Genomic DNA, 26394 nt, shown 5'->3' with positions numbered 1-26394 from the left:
TACTGAAAAACCAAATTCACTAAAAACTCAGTGTACTTTCTTTATGAGAGTCTCTTGTTTATCTTAAATAATAGGTACTTTTCCCTACTTTAATCTCTGTGAATATGGCAAGAATGCAAAGTAACACGGTGTATTGTTTGCTTCTACATGTGAATTAATTTTGTTCGTTATACATGAAGTGATAAGTTTATATAAAGTTGGTAAACAGGTAATCGGTCTGTATTGTGATGGATTTTGTGTATCTGAGCTTTTTGGTAGCATATGGGTTATACCCTTAGTAATAAATTCTGGGAAATCTTCTTCACCTTTTATGATTCCTGTACACTTCTCAGCAAGCACATCGTGCAGGAACGCAAGTTTTTTGTACCAAAAATTTTGCACCCAATCTATCCCTGCAGATTTCCAGTTTTTCATTTTTCTGGTAACATCCTCAATGTCTTCCCTAGTTATATCCGCAAACTCCATTTCCGCAATACCTTCCCATTTCTTCTCCTCTTCCTTTATCCATTCTGCTTTTTCGTTATGAACTTCTTGCTTCTCCCATAAATCAGCCCAGTAGTTTTTCAGATCTTCTTTGTCCGGTATCAGTGTTTGCCTATTGTTGTCCTTAGTGCTTGAAAGTTGCCTATAGAAACCTTTTTCGTTATTTACAAATAGTTTGTTATCATTCTTTCTCTTGTGAGCTTTTAAATAGCGAGCTAGCCTATGTGCTTTAAGAGCCAATTTTTGTTTAAGTGAATCTAAAACGTCTTGTGGTGTAGTGTTATTACCTTCATGCGATGAGTGAATTTTATTTTTGTCCAGGATAAGTCTAACTTCACGAACTATTTTTGTGGATCTGTTATTTTTAAAAATGTACTGAGTTAATCTTCCTATATCTACTCTTAAAGCGGCGATATCTTTTTCCAATCTTATTTGCCACGGTTGTTTCTCAGGTTTTGTGTGTCGTTTATTACTATCGGTGCATTCGTATATCCTGTATCCTAATTGTTTTCCAATTACCATAGCTGTACAGTAGATTAGTGTGTGTATATCAGACATAGTAGCATTTTCACTCAAAAACTTTTTAAGAATGTTTCTATTAAAGAGGTGAACTAGTTGGTACAATTTTTTATTTTCCCTAAGCCTTGGAAGTCTCGGTCTAGCTTCTGGATCTATTTCGGCATACAGTTCAAGAGTTTCCTTAAGTTTTTCTGTCAATTCCACTTCTAGCTTTGTTGGTATTACTTGATCAGTATTGTTTGTGTTATCTATTTCCAGTGTGTGTTGCGACTGAGAGTGTTGAGTTAATATAGGAAGTGATATTTCTGGGTGTGTATCTATTGTCTCCATGATGCTGTCATTTAAAGTTATTTCAGATTGTGTATTGTCAAGTGTAGGAAAACTATACTGTGTGTCAGAATTTTGTGTTTGAACGTTTTCGCGTGCTTTTAACTCAGCAGAAACTTCAGCTTTTATGACGTTCAGCCTATCGCTACTGATGTACTTGTTTGTTAGAATTAGTCTTCTCTGATCAGCAATCCTTTGCTCTGATAAGTGTGCCAAATGTGGGAAGGTTTTTATAAAAGCCTGATGAAGTGGTTGTCTATATGCAGTTTTATTTGTCTCTATTTCAGTTACTTTATAATATTCTCTGATGATAGCCTCATTCTGTTCATTCGTCCATCGTAAACGTGTTTGTGGTGTAGCTGTAATTGTTTGTTTATCAACATATGATGTGGAATTTCTAGGAATATTTGAGTTGTGAATGGTTGGGATTGAATAATTTTGTAATTCTGATTTGACTTGGTTGTATATCCGTTGTACAGATTCCTGTGGTATTAACTTTTTTGTTACTATTGCTCTTCTTTGATCCCCAATTCTTTGCCGCGATACGTCGTTCATTTCAGGAAACCTTTTAATAAAATGTTCATGCAGTGGTCCAAGGTACCCTCTGATGTCAGTTTCTAACTTGGTTAGTAGTAAGTAATTGCGTAGGATGAATTCATTCATATCAGGACTCCATCTCCTACGCGTTTTTTGGCTGTCGGTGGTGGGTGCAGAGCTACTGACGGAAATCGTCGTCTGCACAACATCCTCCAACTGCATGCTACCAGTTGACGAAGGTGTAGGGCTACATGAGCGTGACGGATTGTACGAAGATGACGTTGTTGTTGGACTATTGCATGTAGATAGACTCTGGTCTATCAGCGTAGGGTCGGCTGTAGTATCTTCGGGAATGACCCCAGCGAGAGCCCGCCTGTTCAGCTCCTCGCCACCGACGGTTCGCAGGCTGTGACATCCAGCGTCGGCTCCAGATGTGCCCCGGCGATAGCCCCCGGGCAGCGACATTATACGCACTCGTTTACTCCTTAGCTCCATATTGATGGGTTTGCCCTTGCCTCGTTGGTCACCCGCATGGTAAATTCATTGCGGGTGTCCGCCCCCCACGTGGTTCAGGTGGTCGAACACGGACGAAAGGTTGGACTATGGGGGGCACGAAAGGTTGGACTATGGGGGGCACGAAAGGTTGGACTATGGGGGGCCCGAAAGGTTGGACTATGGGGGGCAACGAAAGGTTGGACTATGGGGGGCACGAAAGGTTGGACTATTATTATTATTACTAAATTGTATAAATCATCCCCGCGTCATATGAATACAGCTTTACTCATGTGGCTGGTATTTAAGTATGAGAAAGTATACTTATTGTCATCTTGCGACCTCATTAAGTATCCATAATGGGACTAAAGCGTCGAATCTCACCTTAGCATGTGACCATTATGAACATCATGTTAATAAACAGCTCAGACTCCTTTAGAATAGGCACAAAATGGTGTGACTATTAAAATATAAACGACACAAGGAGTAGGTACCTAGTTGTTACGTGAACTACATACTCAATTTCATTTATAATGACACAAAACTAAATTAATTTGGTTACTGGAATATTGAATATCAATGATGTCACTTATGCGCACTCGATCAAGAAACAATTTATTAGTTTCAAAGAAACCAAATTTTTCGTTAATTTAGATCTAATTACGTTTTACTTAAGTCTTGTAATTTTTGGTTAAAATGTCAACAACCTAATTAAATACTCATAAATAACCTCTTAAAGAAAGAAAATAAATGTCTTTTATTACTTTTGGGAAGTAAACATCTAACTATTTCAATTTAACACACAGCAAAGATCCGCTCAAAGACAAGATGGCCGTCACTTGCAGTCTTTGTAGCATAGATAGCAAACGACGACGGCCGAGACATTGTCTTTGATTCAATGGTGTTATGTTAGATAATGAGCTGTATGTTAATGCATGTCTTATACTGAAGGATATTGGATAGATTCAATCATAAATGCCACTTAAATTAATTGAAAAACGTATGCTTAAAATGTGTAAAATGTTGTGTGCCTAAATTTTTAGAACATGCAAAATTATAATTATGTTTGTAAAATATTTATGTAATTAAATTGTAACCCAGAAAAATGGAATACCTTTCAAAATTTTAAAGTCTCCTCTCTGCCAGATAAAACAGAAAGGTAGGTACACAGTTGGTAACTAGGCTTGATGTATCTGTCGCAGGCAAATTGTATGATTCCGCATTTTACAAACGGCGTCGTCAGTTCACAAACGCTCGCTGCTCTATGAAATGCCGAAGGCAAAATGTAAATTGCCTGGGCACTTTATAATATGCCAAAACATTTGATAGCCAATTCAATTGCTGTTTACAAAATGCCGCGGCAAATTGAAGTATTTAGTTCTTTTTCTTACCACGCGAGGCGCTGCTAATCAAAACAAGAAAAATGGCGTCGAGTCGTGGTGTTGTGATACAGAAAACAGTGCAAATTCTACGTATTCAAAGGACTTTTCACATAAAAAGACATTGATTATACTTAGTGAATTAAAAATATTTTACGATTCATAAATAGGAGCAGTGAAAAAGCTATGGAAAAATGAAATAGTTTTTGAGGTTATCCGGCACGTAAAAAACGCTAAGGTGACAATGGAATCTGGTGCTCGGACTGGTGGTGGACTGCTGCGGAATATTATTGGTTTAAAAAAATATTGTGTTGTCTTCTAGACTTCTTCTAGGTATAATTAAAATGTAAGAATTAAAGGACTGACTATCGAAACTTATTGTATGTCATAGTTTTACCTATAGGTACGTACGTCAATAGTTTAAATTAGTTTAGTGTTGTTTTTATTACGAAAATATTTTAATTACTTTAGGAGTAGCAAGTATCTTAGGTTTGTCTTACCTGAATAGATACCTACCTGATTTCTGAAATTAAGTCTGATTTGTCCAACATGTGTTTTATGATGGTCACCCTATTGCAACAATCATAGTCGAAATTTTATCAATTGAACGAGTCGCCAATTTGCCTTCGGCATTTCATAGAACAGCGAGCGTTTGTAAACTGACGACGCCGTTTGTAAAATGCGGAATCATACAATTTGCCTGCGACATAACCACCATTTTCTCTCTTCACCAGAGTATATACGAGTAGAGTATAAGTGGCTTGAACAGAGACTCCTACCTATGATAATATTAAGATTTAAAAATGCAAGGGAATGGGTTTTTTTATATACAAGAAACTATTTTCTAGAATACTGTTAAAGGCCGCGTAAATAATAACGCTTAGCTCTTATCAAACTATCGACATCTTACATTTCTATCGACTATCAACAACACTAGCCAGTTCACTTTGAAAATTCGATTAACGCGATACACTTAGAATATTGTCCAGTGTCCCGCAGGACGGAACCCGCGACGGTCTGCATGCCACCACCGGTGGAACCCCGACCATGACTTCAGGCTGACCTGTACTTCGGTGAGTGAAGACTTTATTTTCACTACTGCCGCCCTCTGTGGTCTAGTGGTAAGAAGGTGCAAGTGGTAAACTTCAGACGCAGAGTCCCAGGTTCGATTCCCAGTGGGGGCAGATTTTTCTATTCGGTTTGGTTGGTGGCTTGTTCTAAGTCCGCCTGGCTAGCTAACATCATCTTACCTAAGTCTGTCGCCATAACAAAAATGTTAACAGCATTGTTGTGTTTCGGCTGTTAGAGGTAAGATAGCCAGTTCCTCCGTGGTTGAGGATTCCGGGTGAAGCTCGCTTTCACATTCGGCCTGATCATCACTTACCATCAGGTGAGATACAGGCTAAGAGCTTCCTTGTTGTGGATAAAAAAAACTCTATCTACAGGGTGTACCAAAAAGACCGTGCCAAACACTAGGAGAAGATAGACTGGATGATCATCTAGACAAAATTAAATACCACAGCAGGCTACAATGTTTAATACCTACGTACCTAAGCTGCCGTGGTGCCTTGGGTTAGTGGTTAAAGTAGTCTATTCGACCTGGAAGTCCTGAATTTTATTCTGATACCTCTCTGACCATTATTTAAGGATGACCTGTAAAACCTGTAATTAATAAGCTATTGATTACGACAGTGGGTTACAATGTTTAATAAGTGAATTTCCGTATTGCCTTGGCTAGTGGTTAAAGTTGCACGCCCAGTCTGGAAGTTCCGGATTCAATTCCGCCTGACATTGAAGTTCCAGATTCGATTTGCAGACATGCATGTCACAAGGTGTAACCTGACTTTTAGTGGATAATAATAACGGACTAGAACCTACATTTAGTATTTAGGTAATTAGTCCCAGGTGGTCGACATCATTAATTAGTTCCATTGTAGTTTACAAAATCGATTTTCAAATACCTACTAAGTAAGTGTGTCATCATCATCATCATTTCAGCCACAGGACGTCCACTGCTGAACATAGGCCTCCCCCAATGACTTCCACATCGCACGGTTGGTAGCGGCCTGCATCCAGCGCCTTCCCGCTACCTTTATCAGGTCGTCGGGCCACCTTGTGGGTGGACGTCCCACGCTGCGTTTTCCGGTACGTGGCCTCCATTCTAGAACCTTGCTGCCCCATCGGTCGTCAGTTCTGCGTACTATGTGCCCTGCCCACTGCCACTTCAGCTTGCTGATCCGTCGGGGTATGTCAGCGACTTTAGTTCGTTTACGGATCTCCTCATTTCTGATTCGATCTCGTAAAGAAACACCGAGCATGGCCCTCAGTAAGTGTGTACTATTACTTATTTAAGTAATAGTACTATTACTTAAATAAGTACTCAATACTACTCATGTTTAGCGCGGCTTATTAGACGACACAGGACCGCCTGACCGTTTGCTCTGCTCATCTACATACTACAACGTCAGAGCGGTGTCTACGGATTCAAACTTCCACTTGGGGAAAATGTAGTGTTGCACAAACAAATAAACAAGGTACCAATGGACGTAAAGTATAATACGCACAGTATTTTACATAATAAAATTTCATCATCATCATCACCATTAGGGGTCGCAAACCGGGATACCGAATTTCGAAAATACCGGAATACCGGGCCAAATTTAGGTCTAATTAATACCGGTATTCATTTCACAAAAACCGGGATTTTCGGTATTTTCGGTTTTAGTAAAATAAATAAAAAACAAATACAAATAGAAAAATTTACGCTCCGTTTAATTCAAAATACGCGCGCGCGAGTTCGTTTTGAGTTGATTGAGTGATAGTCGACGTAAACTCCGCCGCCAACGTCCTGACACCTCTCATCGAAAACATCTGGATGGAAGAGGAACTACCAGACGACTGGAATAAGGGGCTTTTAATTACTGTGCCAAAGAAAGGGTACCTAAGCCAGTGTAGCAATTGGAAAGGTATCACTTTGCTCTTCTTGGGTGGAAGAATCATGTGTCGTGCATATCAAAACCAACGGCGTGGAATAGAGTGCGGTATAATCGGAGTCTTAGAAGACTTAGATTATGCTGATGACCTCTGTTTGCTGAGCCACACGCATCACGCAAGTGAAACTGGATTGGCCACACTCTCCGAAGAGATCCCGATCACATCCCCAAGCAGGCTCTGGATTGGAACCCCCAAGGAAAACGCAAACGCGGTCGCCCCAAGCAAACTTGGCGGCGCACTGTGGCAGACGAGGCGGAGAAGATCGGCAAGACTTGGAGTGAGATCAAACGCGAAGCTCAAGACCGAACGCGACGGAGGACTGTTGTGGACGCCCTCTGCCCGTTGTAGGGGACATAGGACCTTAAGTCAAGTAAGTCAAGAGTGATAAAATTTTAGATACTTTACTGTTTCTACGATCTCATTACAAGGCCTAAAAATTTAATTTAGATTTAATAATATTTAGATTACCTCTTTATAACTCAATTTGATTTGGACTGAATTTTGTTTTATTTAGAAGATAAATTAATTTAGGTTAGGTACCTACTTACTATACCTCCGCAAACTGACTTTATTATACTAAATTTGCTAAATTAAGCTCAATCTCGGAAATATCGAAAATACCGGATTATCGGTATTCGTCTGGAGCCAATACCGAAAATACCGGTTTTGCTGAAATGATTCGGTATTGCGACCCCTAATCACCATCAGGTCGTTTAGTCTCCACTGCAGGAACAAATCCTTTTCCCATACCGGCAAGATTTGATAGATAGTTTAACTGGTGTTAAGAAAAAATAATTTAGCAATATCCGGGTTTCGTCCGACACATTATTTTATGCATGTCAATGGCATGATATACCCTACTTACTGTCAAACCCATAACAAATATGCCTCCAAATTGCACTGACAGCCTTTTTCAATTTATATGACAAAGACCCTCACCATGGTTAGCTTTGTCCAAAACATTATCTATACGTATAAAGAGAAAAGTAAATAAAAAGAATAGAAAGGAAATTACATAGTCAATTTGTATGATTAATTAGGCTAAAATTCTTTTTTTTTACCATAACGAGAAAGCTCTTAACGTCTCAAGTAGGTATCTCACACGATGGAAAATTACGATCAGGCCGAATTTGAAACCGAGTTTCACCTGGAATCCTCAACCATAGAGGAACTGGCTATCTTACCTCCAAATGCTCAACCCACAGCTCTCTCCGAATGTGGTAAATTCTCGGGATAATTTTATGAATAAAAAGTTATATAAATTGTTATTGACAACTTTCAGTGGTCAAAGAGATGTAAGATAGAGCATGAACATGCAAAATGCTTTTCGCAGCGAATTTTTAAAGTATAACTCGTATATAAACAGACTCTTTAAATTTTATTTTAAACAACAAAGTATAAGTCTTACTCTTTAGCATTATTCTTATGACCATGGATGACCATGGATAAATACGAATAACACTCCCTCCCACACAGGGTCAGACAGTTTTTGACCATCGCGGTGCAACATCAACATACAAAAGGCAATTTGTACCTATAGACAACAACACATCAAACTAAATTGCGGCATCTTATAATAAGTGCTATTTCCCTACAAAAATTTAGGTGTCCTACCTATCTATATTATGATGTCTACATGACGTGACAAACAAAAGGTGTTAATTCCCATTTTTGGCGTACAACTAAACAACAAACATTACTCAATCGCATTCTACTACACCCGTGTTGCCCGTTTACACAACCGATGTCACGTCCAGGGTTCTATTACTGTTCGTGTGGGGTGCGGTGACAATAAAATCAATGAAAATACACTCGTTGACAGTTTGTTTTGATGTTAGTAACGTTTAGACCGGGAAAAACAAGCGCGTGCATCGTGGAACTGAAAACTGAAACAAAAACTTTTCTTTACTTTAGAATTTCTTCAGTATACTTACAATCAACATCGTGGCCAAATTATTTAGGCGTACCTACTAGTTACAATTGTGTATAATAATTACCTATCTAAGTATCGTCGTCCTGCCTATTAAAGTTAAATTAGATCATCATCATCATCATCTCAGCCATAGGACGTCCGCTGCTGAACATAGGCCTCCCCCAATGCTTTCCATGTTGCCCGGTCCCCCAATGCTGTCCATGACGTCCACTGCTGAACCTCACCTAATGATTTCCACATCGTTCGGTTGGTAGCGGCCTGCATCCAGCGCCTTCCTGCTACCTTTATGAGGTCGTTGGTCCACCTTGTGGGTGGCAACCCACGCTGCGTTTTCCGGTACGTGGCCTCCACTCCAGAACCTTACTGCCCCATCGGCCGTCATCTTGGCGTAATGTGTCCTGCCCATTGCCACTTCAGCTTGCTAATCCGTCGAGCTTTGTCAGCGACTTAAGTTCGTTTACGGATCTCCTCATTTCTGAAATTAGATGTCACAATGTTATTCCGTCCTCACATACAATTAGTTAAACTATTGATAAGGACTTGTTTTACTATTGAAACGTCCAGATGTTTTGGATCTAGGATTAACTGCGGACTTCTTTGTAAATGAAAGTGCACATTCAACGTTTACAATGTATGTTTGTTATAAATAATCTAGAAGCGACATCGAGACAAAAATATATAATGTTACTTGCCTAGATAAAGGAGACTAAAGACTGTTAATCCAAAAACTGGAGTTTAGGTAGGTAAATAAGCAGAATCAATATCGTACATCGTACGAGTACATCTTAAAAAATCTTACTTATGTAACAATGTACTATAAATCAAACAAGAACGGTCATCCTAATCTGACATAAGAAAAACGTTACTTGGACAAAACTGTACGACAATTTCAAAATCTGGGTCGGTTTTAATGCCTCTAAAATCTGTGATGCTAGCTCATCTAGCAGTCTCTACGTCCTTGTACCCCGATACTTATAAACCATTGAGGTTCTTCTGTGGTTTTTAAGGATAAAACTGTATGGTTTCGTTAAAATCTAGGTCAATTTTAATGCTAGCTCATCCAGCAGTCTCTACGTCCTTGAACCCCGATAGACTCGGCACTGATTTAGATATCTTTGATCCAGGTGTTTATCCCGGCACAGGCATCCGTGTAAACTACTAATTTATGGCCACTTAAGCGAACTCGATTCGTTAGGGCACGTCCACATGTAGAGCTGTAGAACTCGATTAAAAATACAGCTAAAATAGAAAGATACGGGTCTTAACGCGACGTTTATTAATGAGTTACATTATGTACTCACGGCTTGACGTTTCGGCTGCTATGCTGCAGTCGTGGTCGCAAGCAGAGTGAACTATTTTAGTTGAAATGGAACGCGAAAGTTTAGAATCTTATAAAAAATTACAGGATCAGTTAAGAAATCAGAAATTTAATTTGCTAATTCTAGCAAATTAAATTTCTGGTATTCACCAGGTGTGGGGGCTAAATCTTATGCCACGAAGCCACACAAAATAGCGAGTTGAATATGTTGTTTTAAAGCATTATGTAAAGAGAAAAAATTGCGGAAAATGGGCAAGTGATGAATACAGTGGCCACTTCGCGTCCTGAACATTACCGAATCAAAAATTACAAACGACAGGGACACTTACTTGCAGCACATCAAGGGTCTTCTAACCGGTATCCACCACGTGAAGATGAAAAATCCGTATGCTGGCGGGCCCGCCCTTTCCTCACATTCCAATAGCCTGCTGGACCTTAGGGAATCCGATCACAGCCAGAAATCACCATATTTTTGCGTAATTTACACTATATTTCAAACAAACTTCGAACCGCGGCGTCATTTAAGCGTTCCCAAATCGGATGATCGATTCGATTCAAATAGTGGGAAAGACCTGAAGTGGCGCAAACACCAGGCCAAGTTGATTTTGTGCCTTTTGATTTTGAGGCCGTCAATATTGTCAACTTAACCTTATGAGTTACTATAGGTGTAAAAAAAAATATAAAATAAATAATTTATTCCTTAAAATAAGAGCATTATAAGAACTTATTATGCTAAAGTTTACATATAGTTCATAGTCTTTTGTAGCCTGAGCTAGGTTAAAAACCTGTGTTTCAGGCGAAAAAAGCTCACACGTTAAATAGTAATTAAATAAATTAACAAGGTATGTACTACGCTTTGACTCAGTCAGTACCTGAGGTATGGTAGCGGCACGGGAGGCATTATGACGTGACAGAGCATACAAATCTGTGGGTCTAGACAAAGTGCAAATTATAATCGCAAACCAGTCGAAAAGTGGTCGAAAAGTCCCTTTTTTGTATGGAGTTTTGCCGGATTCGATTTTCGATTCGATCAAAAAGTGCGTTTTGTCTAGGGGGGCATAAGCATTCTAAAGTCTCGCTGACATATTTTGACGCTGACATACTGACTGATTTAATCGCTAGACTTATACTGCACATATTTGATGTACTTAAATTTGACTATTCTTACCGTTAGATAATTCCTGGCAATAAGTGGTGACTGAGTTTGTTCCGGCGTTTCTTCTCAGCACTTGCCATATGTTTGTCTCGAAGCGCTGCGCTGGTAGGGCCCAAAAGATAAGGAGACATGTAAAGTGCCCATAAGGGCTACCTTTTTTTTTATTATTTTCTATTGACGTTCATAAGTGCCACTTGTGGTCTAAACTGAATAAATATTTTTGATTTTGATTTTGATTTTATAGCTTCCCTGGCGAACATCGGCACGCCTATGTTAATCAGAAATAACATAGGATTATAAAGGTGAAATATTTATTCAAATCGGTCTAAAAATTTCGGAGCCATTCTATACCAACAAGCAATAAAATCTTTTTTCTTTTTATTTTTAGTAAAATAGGCGATTGACATAAAATAACATGGAGAGGGAGGGCCTCTTTATGATGAACTCCTTCTTCAGGAAGCCAAAACAGCGAAAGTGGACATGGCTGCATCCCAATGGCGCTATAAAAAATGAGATCGACTTCATCTTGTCGACGAAGAAGCATATATTCAATGATGTCTCTGTGATCAACTCGGTCAAAACAGGAAGCGATCACCGAATGGTAAGAGGCACATTGAATATCAGACCCAAGCTCGAGAGGCGTCGACTGATGAAGTCTACGCTCCGCCCAGCGCCCATCCAACTCCAAAACCCCGAAAGCTTTCAGCTCGAGTTGCAAAATCGTTTCGAATGCCTAGGAGACTGCGAAAATGTGGACGAATACAATGACAGGTTCGTGGAAATTGTCCAAACGACTGGGTCTAAGTTCTTTAAAACCCGTCGTCCAAAAGGAACCAAAAAGATCTCTGACCTCACCAATAAACTTATGGAAGAGAGACGAAACTTGGTTCTGCAGTCCTCTGAAGATGCTGCTCAGTATCGGCATCTTAACAGACAGATCTCCAAGTCTTTGACTCGCGATCTACGCCAATTTAATACAGATCGTATTAAAGAGGCGATTGAGCGTAACAAAGGCTCTAAAGTGTTCGCTAGGGATCTGTCTGTTGGCCAAAGTCAACTGACCAAGCTGAAGACCGAGGATGGCAGAGACATCTCGTCGGGGCCTGAGTTATTGGAAGAGGTTGAGAAGTTCTACGGACAATTATACACGAGTGTACGTACACCTGTCACAAATCTAGCCGAAGACCCAAGAGCTAGACTGACCCGACACTACACCGAAGATATCCCGGACGTCAGCCTGTACGAGATTAGAATGGCTCTCAAACAGCTGAAAAACAACAAGGCACCGGGTGATGATGGAATCACGGCTGAGCTTCTGAAAGCAGGATAAATAATTTCTCTTTTACTTTGCTTTTTGTTTTAGAAGAACACTGTGATAAGTATGACGTGCCACATTGTCGAATAAAATAAAAATATTTTAAAAACTTACCTTTTTTGTCATCAATACCGCGGTATCCTCTAGATGTCACGTTTTTCTTAAAAACGAAGAGCACCTCACATCTCAAAGCGCAGGTGGCAACTGAACTGTCACAGTGTCGAAGCCAACTAGATCGTCGAACGAGCCAGCGCTATAACGTAATATTTTGTCTCTTTCTCTCATAGTATTGTTGTTTTTGGAGTAACAAATACCCTGTTTTTGGAGATAAAAGAACGCAAGATCGCGGTTCAGAATTTTGGTAAAACAAATAATCGTATATGTCGAGATGTCACAGTGTCGTCGCAAATGGGCGATATTACATACTAGTTGTGCCCGCGAATTCGTACACGTGAAAAAAGTTTGAATAATACTCGTATTTCCTGTTTTTTCAACATTTTCCTTTACTGCTCCGCCCCTATTGGCTGGCTGTAGGGTGATGATGTATTGGCTTCCACGATAAATGGGCTATCTAACACAAGGATTTTTCAAATAGGACCAGTAATTCCTGAGATTAGCGCGTTCAAGCAAACAAACAAAAAACTCTTCAGTTTTATACAATAAATAATATTATAGCAATATACTAAAGTACCTAATACTTTCTTTACTCCGCTCCATGTGTGTATAAACCCGCCTTTACAAATCCGATCTTACACCGTTTTGATCGGCAGCTCTTTTAGATCCAAAGCTTGATGGGCATTTGTAAAGTATTTTGACCGATTGATTGCTATCATCGGATGTAATGGGTGCTTTTCATGGAGTTTTCAAGACATGAAAGTACTTACATTCTTTAAAGTCGTTATTTTAATATGAGCACAATAAGAAGAAGATTGGTGAGTCAATTTTTTACTATGAAAGACAGGATTGTACGTATTTATATTGACGTTAGTTTAATGTGGAATTGATAAAAGATCTCTAAAATTTGGTAAGTGTGTGTACCGTTCATATTTTTAATATTTATTTACTAATTAACAATATGGGCCTATTTATGTAGGTAATTGCCTGAAATATGCTTTTTTTTTCGAAACGTCGTAAATTGTTTAGCTTGCTTTTCTACCACTCTATGTTAACATAAATCATGCAGATTTAAATTTCAATTAAGGTTTCCTGAAAAACTTGAGTTCAAAAATGACATACCTAAATGAAAGTTGTTTTAGTTCCAATAAAAGTCTCGACCACCACCGAAACCACACATAAGTGCAAAATAAAAACACTAAACCTAAATCAAGTCGAATCAAATTGCTATTACATCCTACATCCAAACTCATTTTTAAAAATAGAATTCGATCCGTTTCGATCGTGAGATCTTCAGTCAGCATCGCTCTCAGCGAGATGCGTACGCGCAGTTGATAGAGTTTATTTACAAACGAAAAGTGACTTTAGAGATTGAGGGATTGATAGCATGGTGTGATAACCATGGTGTTGTGTGATGGTGTTTGAGGAACTGTATTATTTTTCGTTTAGGGTGATACTTGATTTTTTGTTTAGGGTATTCCTAACCTAGAACGTGATCTAGAAAAACTGCTTTGGAAATAGCTTTGATTAATTTTCTAGATCTAAATAAATGGTACTTACACTGGAAAGTTTAAAAAAATAACCATTGAAAGCCTTGAGGAGAACTTGTTGAAGTTGTTTTCTTAATTTTCCTACTTTACAATTTTACACAAAATGTTTTAAAGTTAGTTTTAAAACACAAAATCGTTTAGCAGTTATGGCTGGCTAGCGAAAGTTATTGCTATGCATTCTTCGTGGTTATTAAAATTAATAAACAAGAAAGTGATATTCTTATGTTAGAAACGTAACAAAATAAGACTTCAAAATGAAAAGACGGAAAAAAGGCAGCCAAGTTCGGGTCCGATTCAATGTGAAAACTGCGGTAAGTTTTGTAACATTCGGAATATTAAAAGTAACTATTTATATTAAAACTATCTTTCCGCCCGCGGCTTTGCCGCGTTTAATTTTGTCTGTCACAGAAAAACTTTATTATGCGCGTCCCTGTTTTAAAAACCGGGATAAAAACTATCCTATGTCCATTCCCGGGACTCAAACTCTCTATGCCAAATTTCATCAAAACTGGTTTAGTGGTTTAGGCGTGAAAGCAAGAGAGACATACAGACAGACAGACAGAGTTACTTTCGCATTTATAATATTAGTATAGAAGTAAAGATTTATGTATAGTCACGTACAAAGCCATAGGCAAAAGCTAGTTTTCTCATAATGTTCTATGACCATTATAACACACTACTGTTAGCTATTTTATAATCGTAAAGTCTTCACTACCTAACCAATTGCACAGAAAACAGAGAAGTCTTTCATAAGTTTCTTACCAATAGTAGTAGGTATGTCAGTTTCTTTAAACATTAGGAATTCCATTCACTTACGAGTATACTCGTAGTATTCTTTTCGACTTCCCACACAACTGACACTACCCAAACTTAAATCCCAGTTTTAACTATGTTTATCCCCAAGATCTATCCTTGTCCAGCCAACAAAAGCCTCACAATGGCGAAGATGAATGCCCTTCGTAGCGAGTCTGATAAGGGAGACCGGGGAGAGTTGGAACAGAGGGAATTGTGACATTGTCGATTTTTGCTGGAAACCTATCAAATTATTATCGAGCTCGCAACAGCACGTGGTAGCTCGAGACTTGAACTAAAAACGCGCACGGTTACAAGCTCGTTAATCACTCACTCATCACGAAATCTTAAAAACTACAAGTGCTAGGAGTCTCCAATTTTGCATGGGGGTTCCTTTTAGAACGTAGGTGCTCACTAAGACGGGATTTTGCAAAATTCAACCCCTAAGCTGGTAAAACGGGATCCACGCGTACGAAGTCGCGGGCGGCTGCTAGTATATAAAAGCGAAAGGTCACTGACTGACTCACTCATAACGAAATCTCAGAAACTACAAGTTCTAGAAGTCTCAAATTTTGCATGGGGGTTCCTTTTAGAGCGTAGATGCTCACTAAGACGGGATTTTGCAAAATTCAACCCTTAAGAGGGTAGAACGGGGATTGGAAGTTTCCCAGTGGCCGCTAGTATTTAATAAGTTCAAAAAAATCGTTAATTTCACAACTCTCCCCTGTTACAACTCACCTCGGTCTCCCTTACAGGAGCTCATCCTTCTTGATTTGTGGTCCTGCTGACTTGAAAGGGCGAATTTGACACTCATCGTGCTTTTTATGATGTGTAGATCCTTGTCTTGATTTAGACCTTAATACGGTAACTATAGTGACAACAATCGTAAGAATTCCGTTGAAGTAAGTATTGTAAGTGTATTGTCGATGATACTGAATAAACATTTTTTCTTTCTTTCTCTTTCTTTCTTATTTTTCAGTTAGTTGGACTGATGTAAATGCATTAATGTTTTAGTACTTTGCAACGCTACATTATTTAATTTTATACCTAGATACAACTAAAACGAACAGGTTGACAAAGATATATTATTTCACAATCATCAAAATTGATAAAAATTACAATACCATTGATTGATGATACCATAGACTGATACCTACACCATTCTACACTAAGGGTGAGTTGCACCATCTTACTTTATCTTTGATTAAGGTCAAAAATCTGTCAAAATCCATACGGCCAAAGTTAGGGGTGCAACTCAGCCTAAGCACAAGAAAACAATAATTTAACACAGTCATCTTCCTAGGCAATAAGTCCGCCAAAATTGAGCTGGCATCCCACTATTGTCAAGTTTTGGATAGTGGCGGTAGTGGCTTAAAAAGTATTATATCTTAATCCAAGATGATTGCAGACTATCATTTGGAACGGTGATCTAACTTCGCCTAAGTTTATGCCAACCAGTCCCAGACACACCGAAAATGCTCCAAATTCGTCGATTATGTCATGTACTTGACTATTTGTTTATCATTAGGTACCAATGTTTGTTGCCATCGATCGCGAAATCGGGAGGGCGAAGTCGCTAGTCCAGTGATCAGTGCTCCCCACCACCACCATAAGGCCAGTCGGATTATGGCAACGCGCTTGACCGTTTTTCATTAGGAAATTCGATTGCAAATCGATATAGTTTATCGATTAATCGTAAACATAAACATACGAGAAGTTGGCGAGTAAAGTGTCTTTAAAGTGCAAAATGTGATTTGTTCTTAAATAATGTAGAGACTGCATTTAAGTTAATGGATTTATGTGTGTTAAACTCAACTCATGTATTTGATTTGATTTGAATAAAACTTTCCAATCTCAAAATGGCCAAAACGTAGACGACAATGCGGTATATAAGTGGCAAAAAAGTTTTAAAATTTAATCACAGTCTCGAACACTAAAATGTAAAGTGAAGTTCATTTTTAAATTAACAGTGTTTTGAAAAGCTCAAGCATTAGTTAATATTGCCAAATTAAAACAAGTGAAGTATAATAAAAGCTTCTTAAAAGCTGATGACTCTACCGATAAAAAGACGCGTGTGAGATGGTTATAATTTTAAATGAAATGTGATCAACAGTGAAATATAAATGAAAGGGTTCGACATGAAAATGAAGAGGGTAATAATATTTTAAATCTTTTTTTGTTATAAATGAAAATAAACAATGTTCAACTTCCGTTTTTACGGATGCAAGTCTAGTCATAAATATCAATTAGCTTAATTACTTTTTCATTTGTTTTGGACCAAATGTAACTAAATACATCTTGACTACAAAATTGATTACCAAAGTGTGAATCATTATATTTGTGTACAAAGTCAATAAGGGCTTTTTTACACTGCATAGAAGTATTTCAGTCGTTTTCAGTCACGATTTAATCATCTATCAACAACATCAGCTGACCTTTAGTCCCAAAGTAGTTAAAACTGACTTTGTTACGTCGATTTCACAGATTTCAGGACCAGACAGACATGCTACTTGTAGCATACACTTCACCCTTAGATCCGGTTTCCATTAAAGCGGAGAGATGTGTTCGAATAACCAATCAGATCGAACTCTTCCTATGTTCTTCTGATTAATTTCGTTGCGGGTCCAATGACAGTTTAACTTTCCCCCGGGACAAACTTGGCCTTCACTGGTCGGGTTTTTATTGGCGGTCAAGCTGTAGTTCCTGGCTACACACAGGAGTTGCAGTGGTGGGAACGAGAGGTGGGAATTTCGTTATTTCCACATCACCTCTCCGCTTGGGCGGTATCCGAGCTTTAGACCTTTTTTCGGGAGCTAATTGCAGCAACTATAGTATTTGAAGTCTCGCTGACGTTTGAAGTCCCGTGTCGCTCCCATACCTGAGGCACTTACTGAATGAAGTGCCAGACCTGTAAGCACCCATAGAAACGATTGACCCACTGACCGACTGATTGTGTCACTACGAGCAAAAAGACGCCAAAACGATCCAATTACTAGTTCAAACCGCCAAACAATTGACACGCTTTTAATGAGCTGTCACAATGCGATTTCCCCATAGATTTTGTAATAGGAAGGGTGACATCACTGCGCCGATTCATCATTTTTCATTCTTTAATGACGTGAATTTTGCTTTTTAATTCAAATTCATCGAATTAAGTTTTATTTATTTCCACTAATAATCCAATTTAAAGTTAATTGAAAACTAATTTGCTTGTCTAGGACTGAAACACCGTGTACCGAGAACCTAGAACTTAGTTATTTATTCTATTGGTATTATTTATTAAAGATTATAACTATAATAATAATAATAATAATAAATACACTTTATTGCACACCAAACAAATAACATAACAGAAATCTATCTAAAATAATTAAACTTAGCAACTAGGATTTATAATACCACGTTGTTAATGTTCCACAAAAAATATTTCTGATTTCTGCTGATGCAGTTGGTAAGAACTAGTTTTATAGTTATGCTTACGTGAACATCATCATTATCATCATTTGAGCTATAGGACGTCCACTGCTGAACATAGTCCCCCAATGATTTTCATAATGACCGGTTGATAGCGGTCTGCATCCAGCGCCTTCCTGTTACCTTTATGAGGTCGTCTTTACGTGAACGAATCAGACAAATTTCGAATATGCGACACATCGAATAATCGAATGCAACGATTCGCAAAATCGCTAATCGCCTCCAAATATAGCAAGTTTGCATCGCACCGAACCTTTCGTAATTTGGGACTGTGACACGTGACTGGTCGTCACCCTTTACACAATTATGACGTCACCGACAATCGAGTGAAGCTCAGGAATTTGCTTTTGGTGCTCTGTAGAGTGCCGAGCTTGATGAATTTTAGGTTTTTAGGGCTATCATGGTCATTCGAAATACTTTTTTACATTTCAGTCTTTTAGGATAAGCAGTACAGTAATTAATTTTAATGAGCAACATATCGATGCCTCCTAAGTAAACTATCGTATGTCTTAAAACCAAACTTTACAGTAGAGCCATTTAAAGATATTTTTGTGTGCAGTTTTCCCATCTTTTGAGCTAGGGGTACGATTTTTTCAAAACATATAGTCGATACAAGGTGTATTCTCATACAATAACATTTATTTGTAAATATATTGTAGTTTTGGAGATATTGTTGTTACGGTGTTTTACGGCGGATAAAATTAGTCATAGAAATCGTAACATAACTATACAATTATTTACTTTGTCTAGCTGTAGGTAAAATATATAGTAAGAGCCACATACTCCATTGTACGGGAACATAATCATTTATACTGTCGAAGGTATGTTACATATTTATTAATTTTTAATTGTAAATTCATGCTAAAACTAAATTATTCAATTAGGTACTCATCTATTTTGGACAAAAGGATTCACAAAATCAATTTGAAACCTCTGTTTTAAATACCTTATTTATTAATTTGTACCAAAGAATCACGTTATAACAGTCTTTCTTTCTTATGAAAATATAATTAAAATAATTTTAAATTAACATAGAATGTGAAGTTATTACAAATAATTAAATCAAAAGTAATTAACTGACGAGATCAAATAAAAAAAATTGTTTTCTAATAAACATTGATTATTTTTGAAACATAGTAATTACGACTAAATTAAAAAGTTTTATTTATAAAGTGATAAAAGGAATATTTATCTTCTTTATTAACCTTAAAATAAGCAAAATCTATTCTTACTTGATAAAATCAATTAACAAAGTTACATCGTGTTATTACTTTAATAAAAGTTATTGTTCTTACTTTAAAAAAATAGTATTTAATCTTATTAAAGCCTCTAATATTATTCAAAAATTGCACATAAGGAATCTATATAATAGGTAACATGAATAATAATTAATGATAATTCAGTAATTTTTTTATAAGTAATCAATAATAGGTAAAAAACTTTATAACTAAAAAAAGTTAATCTGAATCCGTCTCAGCATTATGATTAGAAGAATCTACAAGAAGATTGTGATAGAATTGGTAATGCACCGCTGGAATGACACCTCTAGTACAAAGGCTTACCAAGTATTTTTTTTAACTTTGGTTATAGGTAGCATATGGTTAAAAAGGGGGCAAACATCAGAGTAATCTTGCTGTCGTCGTCTCGTGTTAGTTTTAGTAACAACGGTCATATATTGAGACTCATCCAAATGATATTTATAATGGAGTTTATTTGGCTCAGAAGGAAGCACCTTGACTTCTTTTATTTTCATCCATTGCACAACATCACCTTTCAAGTTCTTGGTCCAATTTTTACAGCCTAAGGTTGACTTAAAATCCAAAAATTTGGTATGATCCAACTCGATTACAGTACATGGTTGTAGTTTCATGCTTTGATTGAAAGATGTGCCAAAAATAAATGTATTTATACTCCTTTAGAATGGTTTTCATTGGTACGATGGGCTAAACAAGATGGGAAACCATATACTGTAATCGAGTTGCATCATACCAAATTTTTGGATTTTAAGTCAATCTTAGGCTGTAAAAATTGGACTAAGAACTTGAACGGTGATGTTGTGTTCAAATAAACTCCATTATGAATATCATTTGGATGAGTCTCAATATATGACTGTTGTTACTAAAATTAACACGAGACGACGACAGCAAGATTACTCTGATGTTTGCCCCCTTTTTAACCATATGCTACCTATAACCAAAGTTAAAAAAAATACTTGGTAAGCCTTTGTCCTAGAGGTGTCATTCCAGCGGTGCATCACCAATTCTATCACAATCTTCTTGTAGATTCTTTTAATCATAATGTTGAGAGTGATTCAGATTTACTTTTTTTAGTTATAAAGCTTTTTACCTATTATTGATTACTTATAAAAATACATACAAATGTCACTAATTAAAGAAATTTAGTTTGTCACAGATCGTCATAAATTATAGCCTATATGTTATGTTATTCTGGGTTATAAACAAAAATACTGTAAAGTTTCATCAAAATCTGTTCGGTAGTTTTTGCACGAAAGAGTAACAAATTTCCAGACATCCTGATATCCAGACATCCTAACTTTCGCATTTATAATATTAGTAGGATCGAAGTACCTTCATCACTAAGTAAATCACTGGAGATCAAATTAGAAAATGCTTGGATTTCTATTAAATCAGCTCCTTCAGGCAATGGCGAATCTGAAAATATTAAAAAAACACAAACATAAAATATAATTTAACTCCACAACGAAGACGAAAAAATCGTAATTAAACGTTACAATAGGAATAAATACTCAATTTACCAACGTAAACAATATTAAATTGCACATACAATATCAAACGTACGAAAACAAACCACGTTAATAATCGTATGTATTACATACGACAAAAAATAAATTGAATTGACAACGTTTATCATGGTATGTAAAACATACGATACTTTGTTAGCTTAAAAAAGGAACGTAAATAATCGTATGTGTTAATTACTATAGTTTTGAATAGCTAGTAACAAAATATAAGGCAATTTTAAACACCAAAAGGAAAACTGTAATTACTACTTACCTAATAGTATGCGCTCGCTAGCGGTGAACCAAACTGCTTCTCCCATGTAGACGATCGCACAGGACATTACGATAGTATACGTTGCGAGCGTGGATTACATACGATTGAATACGTGTGAAAAATCTTTTATTTTAAATGATATTGCAATTTTTGTTCGCGGGTTCGATAATACGTATTTTAGTAATTATAAAATGCTTATAAAATCAAAATTGATATTTTGTGGCTTACGATTATTTACTTAGGAGGCATCGATATTAAGCTTACAGAAAACCCAAAGCGCTTACATGTTTAGTCACCACATCGATTGCAATAAATAAGTAAGACATAATAGAGTCCTAGTCATAGGCAGATGTGCTGATAGCCATTAAGTGTGAAAGTTTCTTAAATGAACAACAAATTACTCGTACAAGATTTTTCCAGCTCTTGTAAAAGATTAACCTGTTACGAGAGTCAGGCCTCCCCAACCCGTCTGGCCAGCGTGGGGAGTGTACGCTAAATCCACCATTTGCCTGTGGTAAATTACAGGGTCTCCTGCAGTGGAGACTAAATGACCTGATGATGGTAATGACAATGATGATTTATTTATTTATTTATTTTATTGGGCTATCAACATGAGATACAGTATTAAACTAGTACACATTCACAGAGTCAGGCTCCTGCTTAAATGTATATCAGGCTTTTGTTCTGTCATGTATAATAGAGCTCAATTACACCTAATATGACTAAGATGTTTATTTACCCATTAAACCTTAATTATATGACCCCAATTTGCCTATTCCTTGTTCCAGATCAGGATGAACCGTGGCTCGAGGGAGGAGCTCCTGGGCAGCTCCCAGGAAGCCCTCAGGAACAGCCAGCATGACCTGAGGACCTTCAACGAGCGAGCCCTCACCAGAGAAGAGAAGACGTACCTCCTCCATGCTGATAGAGGAGACTACGCCACTGTTAAAAGGTAAGGAGCTTAATATATGTGGTGTAGACTTTAAATAGCAAACCTCAAGAATTTGGCAACCTCTTTTTATTACGTTTTTATCACATTAAGTACTCGTACCAAAAGCTAAAAAGTTGTTGGTAGAGAATGCTGTTAGTCTGACAATTGTATTGTTCTTTGTACAAAAATGTAGGGAAGAAATTGTAGATAAAACAATAATTCTTCACCTTAGAGTCGGACAGGTGTGTGACCTCGTCGGACAATCAGTTTGGCTTGCGCTGTTTTATAGCTGAGTATACGACGTAGTGATTTAGTTACTTTTTTATAGTTATGGGTGTAATAACTGAACTTTGACAAACATTTTTTAGACATAACATTACAATGACACCATTTATTATTTTACCAGTATGATTAGGTATAGTTCATTCGACACTACGATACTCCGAAAAATGCGTTTCACCTTTAAGAAACCTTAGTTAGTCGGAGTTCAGTTTTTATGCCAAAATTGCCCAATTTAGGATATTTTGGTGTTGGTCGTGGACAAATCAGCAATAAAACATCAAAAGAATACTATTTCATGCCAGCAATCTACACTTACGGCAATCAGATTACAAGTTAGCAACAAAAACTACGACACCTGCAAATATAAGGCAGATTATTCGGGTGCCCCGACTCCTGGGAATCAGTACAACGGCGTAATCCTATTAGTGATACGTCGCTTTGGTTTGGCGTTTTATCACACTCACACACGCCCTGTATTGTTTTTGTAGTGACAATTATCGGCTACTCTTCAGGCACCTTTTTGGGATTCAATAGGGATACGGTTTAGATCAGAACTCTTTTGGGGTTCTTTAACCATCTATTTACTGTCAATTTTGGGGAATATACTTTTTATTGCACACCACATACAACTGACAATAAAAAGGCACAATTTAAGCAGTCTTCTCGCTAACAAACGACCTTACAAAAATTTTACATAAAAGGACGAAGAAAAGATAAATATTATTGTCTATTACAATATGATCTGCGATACCTAATTCGCTCGTTCGTTCGTTCGTTTCAGCCAAATGACGTCCACTGCTGGACAAAGGCCTCCTCCAAGGTTTTCCACAATGCACGATAGGTAGGTACCTAATATTTAGTCATAAATTCATATTATGTACAAATGTTTACGATGGAATGGGGATAAAGAGAGTGACTACAAACTCCTAGCTTCTACATAATATCATGATTACCTAAATAAAGTTACATTTGAGTATTTCATTGTAATTTAACATTCTCAGCGCGCGTCACTTTCAGTCGGGTCAGTTACTCTTCAGGAATTCGTTGGAATTGAAAATCGGAAGGGGCGCGAAACGCCTGTATGTGTGACAAATCCTATACACGCATCATTTATGAACAACAGTCTCATAGAGGTGACAAAATTTTCAAAAATACATACTTTATTTTTAATCTCTAATCTACTTAGTTTCTTTCTAGTTTAGAAAACACCTTTTAAAAGTATGGTTAGTACCTACTCATACTTACTTAGTTTTGTATGCCAGTATACATAAGTAGATGTTCAGGGTTTGTTTACAGACCAAACTCAGAACTAAGCACTTTACTTAGGCTGGGTTGCACCATCTTACTTTAACTTTGACAAACGTCAAAAATCTGTGAAACTCCATACAAAAAACACCGGTTATCATCATAGTTATGATCAAAGTTAGGTGGTGCAACTCAGCCAAAGTGCCCTTTCACATTAAATCTAGATCGAAGATTCAACGCAGATAAACTGGAATTACGTAAGTACATTCCTTCAACATAATAACCTTATACATACGAAATCATCTCCTAAACACCCTATTTTCACGTCTACCCACAGCCAACGATTGAAATCGTCTCTCCTATTGATATCCCATTGTAGAGACCCGCAAATCCTTACATCCGAATTATTTGTCAAGTATTTGTATGCATGAACGTAGGGAAATAAATTGATGTTCAAACCTTCACAAAGGTTTGGACTTTGGAGGCGTTTGGTTGGACTAATCTTCGGATATTTATAGCTGAAAAAGGTTGACGGTAATATGAGTCATTAGAACTATATTCAAAACCTATTTAAAATTCGAAAATAGGCATTATGTAGGTTAAAACGTAAAAATGATGTGAAATATAACTTTAAATTAACGGTCAGCTTGAAAATTTACTTGGTAGAGTTTACTGTGCATTATACGTCAAAATTAATACAACTAATTATTTTATTGACTTTATTAAAAAAAACCTCAATAGTTATTAGAACACTTTCGTATTTTTAGTTGATTTTGTTAAAAAGTTACAAATCATGGTTTCTATCTACACTTCTGTTTGTTTTTGTGCAAAAGCCATTTATTTATATCTAACTTAAATTAAAATGCTCGTGTCACAGTGTTTGTAACAAAACTCCTCCGAAAGTGCTTGACCGATTCTTGTGTTTTATTAGGGCTCAGAATAGGGCGTAGTACCTACCTAAACTAAGTCAAAGTCAAAGTCAAAGTCAAAATTTCTTTATTTGTATAGACTAATATAGTTCTTACAAATCGTCATTTTGCTCTTAAGGAGCCTCTACAGTATTTTTCATACCCCTGGGTGCAAAACAACATTTGCTGGGTCAGCTAGTTATAGATAATATTGTTTGTCTGCAGGCTAATAGAACAGTACTCCAACAACACAGATGTCCTGGACATCAACTGTGTGGACCCCCTAAACCGGTCGGCGCTCATCGCCGCCATTGAGAATGAGAACATCGAGCTCATCAAACTGCTGCTGGACTCTGGGATTATGGTCAAGGTGAGGGATAGGAATGGATTCAGGATTCAGCAGTGCCTTAATATGACACACATTTAATCATTACCTAATCATAATTGAGCGTCAATTGGGCACAGGAAAATAAAATAAATACCAATCTTACATTAATAGATGTACCATCATCATCATCATCATCATCTCAGCCATAGGACGTCCACTGCTGAAGATAGGCCTCCCACAATGCTTTCCATGTTGCTCGGTTGGTACCGGCCTGCGTCCAGCGCCGTAGATGTACACTTTAATAAAGTTATACAAACCTACGTATTGCACGCTGTCTGAGCTAGACCCTACGGGGTGTCATACTTATGTAGGTATCGACCGTAATTAATAAGTATGTATTTATAATGCCATATAATTAATACGCATTCTCATATTATATGTGCTACACAGAAAAAAATGAAGATCAGTAAAACACCATGTGACATGCAAATAAATAAATAAAATCCACAATTAAAGAGTCTTTAACCCTTACAAAATCTTTGATATTCAGTTCTGCCCCAATAAACAATACTGTGTATCGCTGGCGTAAAGTCTCGACATGAATTAATTGCAAGTTAAACAGAAAACAAATGCGCAAAAGAAAATAATCAAATTCACACAAATACATTCATTTTCAAAAAAAATACCTGCCGATATCAGCCAGAACTTGCAGACAGCAAAAGTGAAAAAAAGACTATTGTCTGCCGAAATAAAGAAATATTATTTGAGGGAAGCCTCCGTCGGAACCCTCGGGAAATCATTGCTGTAGTTTGCATGATCACATCTGTCGTACATCACGAACGGTGTAGTACGCTAGTAAAACAATTGACGATTTGCGTAGGTACAATAGTTACTTTCGTGCTATTCGTGACTTTTGCGATTTATTTAGTTTTTGGTACGCCGGTTGCAGCTTCGTTCTGGAAAATTCTCGTAGCCTAGGCGCAGACCACCGATTTTTAGTTGGCCGATAGTTGGGTCGGGCTGTTAATCAGTATGGGCATGTATGAAAGTGCGCACATGACATCGATTTGGTATCGCCTATTCTTCATACAAAGTAGAATCGGGCCCAACTATCAACCAACTAAAAGTTAGTGGTCTGCGCTTAGGCATAGTGTTTATAGTTCGCACACTACTACGAAAAACTGCTTCAGCTTTGCGAGCGAAAGCACAAAATATAACAGAAGGTAAACTAATGTATGTACCTCGCTTTGCATACCTCTCTCGCTCGCACGCTCGGCCGTCG

The 26394-nt window shown here is 37.4% G+C and overlaps 1 protein-coding gene across 1 annotated transcript in view; it reads left to right on the top strand.

Annotated features, from left to right (window-relative positions):
• Positions 1–4739: 4739 nt before the first annotated feature.
• Positions 4740–26394, top strand: part of LOC114354723 (transient receptor potential protein-like) — a gene marked incomplete at its 3' end in the record, with an annotated part of 39615 nt that continues 17960 nt past the window's right edge. The window contains exons 1-3 of the mRNA XM_028307263.1: positions 4740–4810; positions 22207–22370; positions 25010–25154. Of these exons, the coding sequence (XP_028163064.1) occupies positions 22213–22370; positions 25010–25154 (303 nt within the window). The remainder of the gene's footprint in view (positions 4811–22206; positions 22371–25009; positions 25155–26394) is intronic.

The sequence above is a fragment of the Ostrinia furnacalis genome, unplaced genomic scaffold (assembly GCF_004193835.3).
Source record: "Ostrinia furnacalis isolate ACB-3 unplaced genomic scaffold, ASM419383v2 OfSCF2155, whole genome shotgun sequence".
In the NCBI taxonomy this organism is placed as follows: domain Eukaryota; kingdom Metazoa; phylum Arthropoda; class Insecta; order Lepidoptera; family Crambidae; genus Ostrinia; species Ostrinia furnacalis.
This window is presented reverse-complemented; position numbering and strand designations above follow the sequence as displayed.